The 7,894-nt window shown below is 43.9% G+C and overlaps 1 protein-coding gene across 1 annotated transcript; it reads right to left on the bottom strand.

Moving 5' to 3' along the window:
* Window positions 1–1,555: 1,555 nt before the first annotated feature.
* On the bottom strand, window positions 1,556–4,208 carry LOC149272684 (death-associated protein-like 1.L). Its single transcript, XM_089506812.1, has 4 exons — window positions 4,137–4,208; window positions 3,077–3,173; window positions 2,710–2,770; window positions 1,556–1,675 (listed from the first exon to the last, which is right to left on the bottom strand). The coding sequence occupies exons 1-4, from the start codon at window positions 4,189–4,191 to the stop codon at window positions 1,556–1,558; spliced, it is 333 nt and encodes a 110-aa protein (XP_089362938.1). The 5' UTR covers window positions 4,192–4,208.
* Between the last annotated feature and the right edge of the window lie 3,686 nt (window positions 4,209–7,894).

The following is a 7,894-nucleotide window of genomic DNA, read 5'->3' as shown; positions in this document are numbered from 1 at the left end:
TGCATGGAGAAGGTCATGGCCGATCTACGATGGCCATGTTCCATGGATAGGGTCATGGCTGTGGAGGATTTGAGTTGTATACCATGACACGTACCTGAAGATAAGTTTGGGTGTGAGAGTCTAGAGTTTTAACATAGGAGGTCCATGTATGGAAACATTTTTGGCTCTAGCTTTCTTAGATAGGGATGCGTCAAACCAGTCCATTAAGACAGTTAAACAAAGACATCGTAATGATAAAGTAGCTCTGAGGTCCCAAATGCTTATGTGAGTTTATATCTCTTCCTTTGTTGGTCCAAAGTTAAGCAAGGAAGGATTATACGTAAGGAAGGAGGCTCCCCCTACTGGGGATTTAAGTCAGAAAACAATCCTTTTGGATCTGAAAAACAAGCTGCGGGCTGATCCTGCAGGTTGTTAAATCTCTTGCTTGCACGCTATTAAAGTTACTTTGAGTCTTACACCAGAAAGATCAGGATTTTCCTTTGTTAATTTTCACATTTAAGAGACACAAAGAAAAGGCGCAGGATATTGTGCTGAAGCACTAAAACTTTTATAATTGGGGTTTACAGAAGTCCCATGTTTTAAAACACACTGGCTATTTTGGAAAGTCTTCAAAAGAAGCTCTCTTCAGGTATTCAGCGCAGTCTGATCGGTCAGAGAAAAAAAACGTAGAATTTCTTTGCAAGTCTTAAATTACCAATTATGGAACGTAAGATTTATTAGAACTTTTGGCAGCATTTATACCTTTATAAAGAAGCAGTCTGATGAAGGGAGGCAGCAGCATCACAGGAGAAAGTTCTACTTCGAATGACTATCTTTTGCAAGAAGCCAAAACATGGGAATGACCACAGAGGCAGGTAATCTGTGATATATACCTAGGCATTACATTGTTATTCTCAGCACTCTCATATTTTGAGACTTTGTCTCCTGCAATGCCACTGACTGCATCCGACTGTTTATGAAGTTATACAGCACCAGGACAAGCCAACACAGTAACATTATCCAGCAGTGTATTAAGTGGACATGAGCTGGCACAATTTTTATTTTTAATGTAAAGAATTTATCCTTTGAGGTTTTTTTTTTGTTTTTTTAAGCACATCTTTTAAGGACTTCCAATGCAACCCCTTTAACTTTGTGTTATTCATAAATACTGAGTTTCCCGTGATGTCAGCTCCCTCTAGTGGCCATTCCTTGAGATGGCATCACAACCACTTTACCAGACGCAAAAACCATTTTCTTCCAGGCGACTTGCTTGGTAAATAGTTGACTATTGGTAGCTGAATGTCAAGATTTTCTTGACATTCAGCTACCATCTTCTTCCACTTAAATGTAGGGCTGCCTGGCAGGTCAAGCGGTATTTCTGTTACAGAACCATACATGGGAAAAAGCATTAGCGAGAAGTAAAGACCAATACGAGAGTCATAAGAGTCAGATTCATGTTCTTTAAGTGCTTTATTACATATTACAAAAACCATGTATAAGGGTCCTTTTACAAAAAAAAAAAAAACCTACAAGATGCAGCAGAACCGATAATACAAAATAACAAAACCTGCTTTATCTAACATCTACGCGGCTGATGAATGATGTAGAGCCTTTTCGGCAAGACTATCTTCTCCAATGTTGGCCGTGGCTTCTGGTGAGCCAGGTGGGCAGCTTCTGCCGGAAACTCATAGCTGAGCTACAAAGACAAAAATATATGTTTCTAACTCTAACGTGCTGCTAACATTAGTTACCCTTCAGTTATAGCACCACAGAAAAGTCCTAGACAGTTGGGTGTTCAATGCCACGTGGTATGGTTTTATGCGCATGCATCATGCGGCTGGGCATATGCCGGTGGTAGCTGCGGCAAATGTGTGCATATGGATCATGTATTGGGCTCCTGGCATGTACCTAGCGTGCCAGTCCAAGACAGCGTTACAAACTCACTCAGCACATTCTGTAAATGGGCCAGCTGAGGTCAAAGATCCCAGTCCAGGACAATTCACTGACTATAGGGACGAGGCAGCAGTTCCGTGCGGGGTTACTGTAGGGTAGACTCCGAAAGCCTTAAACACATGTACCTAGTTAAGGATTGCCAAGCACTAAATAATGTGTGCCTTCTGTTACCAAGCTGGGGGAGCTGCCAAGCACTGGAAGGAAAGCACTCTTATTACATATACAGTATGCAGGTCTCAGACCCAGTGGAGGACTCAAGAGGCGGTTGCTGCCCCAGGTGCCACCACATCCAGCCCAAAACATCCAACATCGGGCCAATCACGCAAAGCAAGACAATGCAAGAGGCAGCTTGCAAACACCAGAGGGTGTAGCGAGAGCATAAGTACGTGTGTTAGCATGGCCGCGTATGTACAAGGGTCTAAGTGTGAGTGTTGGTGTGAGCGTGCAAGTCTGTAAACGGGTGCCAGTACACAACAGATAAATCCCTGCTTAGACTCTATAGACCCATCATGTGAACCAGCACTGGAGGAATATAACACGCACTTTATGCTGCATGTCTCCTGCGAGGCATAAAAAAACAAACAAAAAAAAACCCCATAGAGAATTCTGTACCAGCACAAAACCTCTCCATATTAACCACGATGCTTTTGCATTTCATGTAAATACCTATGCATTTCCTCCCCTTCTCTTAAATGCGGACATGTATGCAACCGCATTTAGTTACGGGGGGGGGGAATTGGAGACATAAACAGACCCGCTTAATGGACGAGAATGTACCTTCTCTATGGCTCCTGCCAGGAGATTCATTGCTTGCAGCTTTGACATGTTCATAAAAGAGCTGAAATAAATAAAATAAATAAAGTCATGAAACAGCGATCTGCTGAGCTACATGTATTACAGACGAGCAAACAAGAACCCTTACAATAAGTTCCACTGCGAAGAAACACTCTATTCTAATAGCCCACGACAGAGTACTATGCCAATCGGACCATAACAGCGGCCTAAAACATAATGGAGACTTCTGTAGGCAACCAGCAGCCTCACCATTGGCCACAATGCAGATCTCCATGACATCATAGCCATAAGCGATCATGCAAGCGATTTTATGACATGACGAGAGGAGAAAGGCCACATTATGCACTACCTTGGCTTTTCGCTTATGGGTTTCTTAACGTTTTTCTCTGGAGCGCTGTTTTCTTCATTTCCTTGTTTTTTTGAGACTCTCATCCCACCAGCTTTAACTGCAACAGAAAACACGGAAATATTAACCTTTACAGAAGACGTCCCAATTAATAAACACGAAGGAACATTTAGGCTCCAAGCCCAGGCCTGTTCAGTAACCAATCTTATGCCAAGACATGCCCTGCCGGAGGCGCAGAATAAGACATGTCCGCTCTTATCCTCAGCGGTGGGCACGTCTAGCACAGCACATGCAGGTTTTAGTAACACGGATGATCAGACACCGGAAGCCAGTACATGTTGCGTTGCGTGTTCCACACCGTGGCCCTCAGGCAGCCGTGGTCTGCTGGAGCAAGAAGAATCTTTGCATATAACCCAAGCAAGAAGTTCCATAACCCCGCAAACAAACCATATTCACACTTTGCCGCTAGAGGGACACGCATGGCCCGTGTACAGCACAGCACATACCAAGTGCGCGTACCGAGCGATCAGAGGGAGGAGAGAAATCCCTCGGCAGTCCGCAGAGACAGCCACTGCATGCGCTATTATAAACTTATATAAAGGAAAGCCACAGGCAAAAGGTAGTGAATGCCATGGACAGGATGGAAATTCATTCTTAAACCCTACGATGTTAGAGCAAAATATCAAGAGGAGACAGCACTACGGAATATGATGGCGCTATATCAATAAGTGATGTCATTAAACCCGTTACATATTAACGTACCAAGTGCGTTCAGTAAAGAGGGCGCATGGGAAACATTGTTACACAAAGGAGGTGCAGCCCTCCTCCCCTTACACGCACTTAACAGGAAGGCGAAATACGTGTTTATTCCAAACAATGCACTATTTATAGATTTAAATAGCACCACCATACACTGCAGCGCTGTACAAAGGGGGTAAACAGGATACAAGTAGTGGGTACAGAAACAAAAAGGTAAATTGTAAAAGTTTTAAGACTCTTGAGACCCAGCAACAGCATAATACCCCCCAGTTCTGTGCAAGGGTTAACCTGCCACCCCACTCACCTGCGGGAAGGTGCCCTCCCTTCAGTGGAAACCCCTGCGCTTCTTTCACCCCCATTGCTCTGCACCCTGCTTGCTCCTTACACTTGTTTACTCCCTGCTCCTGCACTCAGGCTTTATAGAGGAAACGGGTGGGGGCTGCAGGGGGTTTGTGATGTGAAACCTTTTTGTAATTCTCACTCTGCAACTACTGATTCTTTCTCTCCTGCATTCACGCATGCGCAGATACAGCCGCTGAAGACCCTTGTTGCTTTTCATAGGATTTTGTGATATTAGAAGGATATTTTACATAAACTTCCCCGTTGAGACCCCCCTTGGTGGGGGTCCCAGAATCTTGTTTTGATTGTAGGCACAATAGCAGAGTGAGGTCACGTGGAGGGGCGGGGCCAGATCCTCATTGAGCCGTTCCGTGCAGTTAAAGGGGAACCGCAGCCGGTTCTTATTCCTCGCATCAGACTAAACGAAACTTTCCAACACATTGCGCCGATTCTTTTTAACAAATATTTCTAGCTGGACACTGTGACTTATGAAAGTCTGGATCGAAGATTTCATTTCATTGCCATAAAGAATCTGCTCAGTGTGGTGTTTGAGCACCAAGAATGTTTTATAGACATACTGACTTCAACACAACAGTACACATACATGCACAAGTACAGTAACGTAACCAGAGTCATCCGGGGCAGAATAACATTTGTCATAGAAATATGACATCACACCCCGGCGCTTGGCATCCATCGCCGGCACATCGTGATCAGGGAGCGCGGAAGCCGAGGTCTGCTCCCTCGCACGCTATGTCTAAAAGCTGTGGAATGTTAGGCCTGAGCTCAGCATAGTACCCTGCAGTCACTGGACGATGCTGAAGTTGGATTCTTATTCAAAACAGAAAACATTTTCTATTATAAATAAATATCACAACAATATTTTTGTTGGATTATCTGTTTTGTACAAAAATATTATTGTGTTTTTTATTTATAATACAAAATATTTACAAGCCGGCGGCATAAGAAGAGCAGACACTGTGTGTATAAGGACGACGCTGACGCCGTGACAGAAAAATTGGAATAACCTCTGAAAAAAAGATGCAGAAAATTCAGAACCTTAACATCCGTGAAGAATAAAATAACCATAGGTAACAGTGACTTTGTGAGAGGAATACGAGGACCGCACACAACCATCCCAAGAAAAGAAAGGACTTTGGGGTGCAGCATATTTCTTTTACAGAGAATCTTCTCTTGGTGGTTCTGGTGTATTGGGGTCCGGCATATGCAAGCCAAAAATATGAAAGATGAGTTGATCCGATAATGAGGTACCGAGGGGCTTTCCCAGGGGCCGAAGCCGGGCAGCCCAAGGTCAAGGCAGGCAGCAGTGTATCAGCCAAGGGATCGGGGAGCTAAGGGTCAAATAACGAGAAACAGGGTCCCAAATACTAGCCAAGGTCACAGGAGGAAGACAATAAAGAGCACCCGGGTGTAACCACAGAACAAGACTCTTATGTATGTAACTGTACCGCCAGTGCGAAGCAATGTGCCCAATGCTGCCCATGAAGAGACCAACTGGGAATTTGCACACCAACCAGGTGTGTTCCACAGCAAGGGCACCTGCAGCTCATAAAGGTGACATGGTTTTGTAGCCCAAGGTGCGGAGCTTTAATTGAGAGGGGACGAAGCATTGTGAAAAAAACTTTGCGGAAGAGCCTTAGTGCTCCACAAGTCCAGAGTCCCCAGTCTTCTTCTTCATGGGTCCCCGGAGGGATACAGAGCCCACTTCATTCCCTCTCCTGCCAACAGGCCAGAAGGAGGAGGACGGGATCTTCTGGGTCTCTCCGTCCTGCAAAGAGGGGAGCCACTGAAGTCTTTAAAGGGAGATAGCAGCCAAGTACTAGTGGGAGAAATTCAATTTAGCCATTTAATTAATTAAAATGACATTCCAGCGTGACATCTAAAATAAATCCTTGTACCTCCCAGCAGCTAAATCATTCCAATTATTGCATTGTACATTCGAAGTGAGATTCTATGGCATGTGCTTATGTAATGCACTTTAAAAACGTAACAAAGGCTATTTTATCAGACAGTGACTGCACTCTGGTAGTGGTTTGTAATGGGTTTTGCCAGCTGGCATATTGTGTGCTACTCAGTCCTGTGAGAGCCCACACGGCGCTGTCCTTTTCTGTGGATTTCTTCCCCGGTTTGATACGCTTTAGAAATGTATCACTTCCCGTACCGTACAGGACAAATCATTTGGGGATAAAAGAAAAGTAGAACAGGTAACAGGTAGCTACAGCGGCGCCACCTGGTGTAATTTATCGGAAGTACATCCTAGGTTGGCTTCCAAAAAAAGAACTAGAGCTATAAATGATATCATTTGGATATTTATGATATCCAATATGCCCTTTTTTACTTTTACATGTTATTTAGGATGGCTTTATGCAAACTCCAGGTTTTTATTTAACTCCTTAGCCGTGTTTGCTACCTCCACTGGAAGTCTATTTCAGGTATACTCTATCTGTCAAGTAGAATTGTGGCACACTACCCATCAGTATTCCACTATTTAAACCTTTGACATATTTGAATGTTCCTTTCATGCCCCTTTCTCCCTTCGCTTTTTCCGTGGTGTACATAATTAAGGTCTTCCTTAAAATCTTTCCTGGTATGTTCTGCAAAAACTATGAGGATTATGGGCTAAAATAATAAAATACTAAAGATGGCAAGAAAACCAACACCATGGACGTGTCGCAGAGCAGCGGGAGTTCACCTGTGATACAGCTCTGAAGTGTTGGGCCCCTCATGCGTTAGAGAGTTTGCCCATCTCTTATTCTGATTTGGCCCCTAGCTACGTGTTTGCCCTCGTTCGATGCCCCATGATGAGACGGGAAACTTTGCTGAATGAGGTTTATCATTGATGTGTCTTGCGGCTTTCTCTGGGAGCAGTTACCACGCCAAGCCTCTCGAGTGAAGCAACCTGGAAAGATCAAGTACTTGTACGCAAGGCAATAAATCTTGCATTCTCTAGAAAGATGCGCCAGGTAACGTTGCCCAACAGCTGTAGCTGCCAGATACCAATTAACCTTTTCTTGTGCTCATCCTTCCAGTAGAGATTCCACATCTGGAGCGTATTTTTTTTCTTCAAATTCAAGACCATTTGTCGAGAACAAGTGGCAATTAGAGACGCGTTTTCTAAACGGAACACATTTTAAGATTTTATTCCAGTATGTAATTGAAGCCTGTGAACGCGGCAGATAGCGGGGAAGCCGAACTCTGTGACCCTGTAATTTGAAGCCATTATGGCTGATCCGACGCACGATATTTGTATCCATTTTAACAATGATTATGGCTCGAAAAGAAACGTAAATGTATTTAGTATAACAGCGATGTGGTTTCAGGTACAGAGTGATACATTTGTCAGCATTATGTGGGCAAATATCATGTTACATATTTCATGAAAACTGCAACTTGTGGGGCGTGGGGTTTATTAACATATTACGGCCAGAAAGCACGATGGAACATATACGGTAGTTTGCTGGTAATTAATGTTTTCACTTTATGTCCTCAATCCTGGGTTATCCAGCAACATTTTCTATGACTATCCTGATATCGGAGGGGAGCCAACAGCAGCCACGGCTGATAACCCTGCAAGATGTGCTGAGCTGGCCCTGCATAATGTATAGTTTAATCAGTGAAGAGATGCTAAACTGGGGTTTGCTGATAATAATGCACAATGACATTGGATTTTATATATTCAGCCCCCCCCATAGTGAAAGGACC

This window comes from Sceloporus occidentalis, unplaced genomic scaffold (assembly GCF_023333645.1).
Source record: "Sceloporus occidentalis isolate IW3139 unplaced genomic scaffold, rSceOcc1.0.p SCAF_425, whole genome shotgun sequence".
Classification (NCBI taxonomy): Eukaryota; Metazoa; Chordata; class Lepidosauria; order Squamata; family Phrynosomatidae; genus Sceloporus; species Sceloporus occidentalis.
This window is presented reverse-complemented; position numbering and strand designations above follow the sequence as displayed.

Bases quoted from the DNA above. Each gene is read 5' to 3' on its own strand.
- LOC149272684 (XM_089506812.1), bottom strand. From the start codon at position 4,191: ATGGGGGTGAAAGAAGCGCAGGGGTTTCCACTGAAGGGAGGGCACCTT. The intron at 3,174-4,136 runs GTGAGTGGGGTG...TTTCTGTTGCAG, and splicing joins GGGAGGGCACCTTCCCGCAG to TTAAAGCTGGTGGGATGAGA. The intron at 1,676-2,709 runs GTACATTCTCGT...TTGTCTTTGTAG, and splicing joins TGGCAGGAGCCATAGAGAAG to CTCAGCTATGAGTTTCCGGC.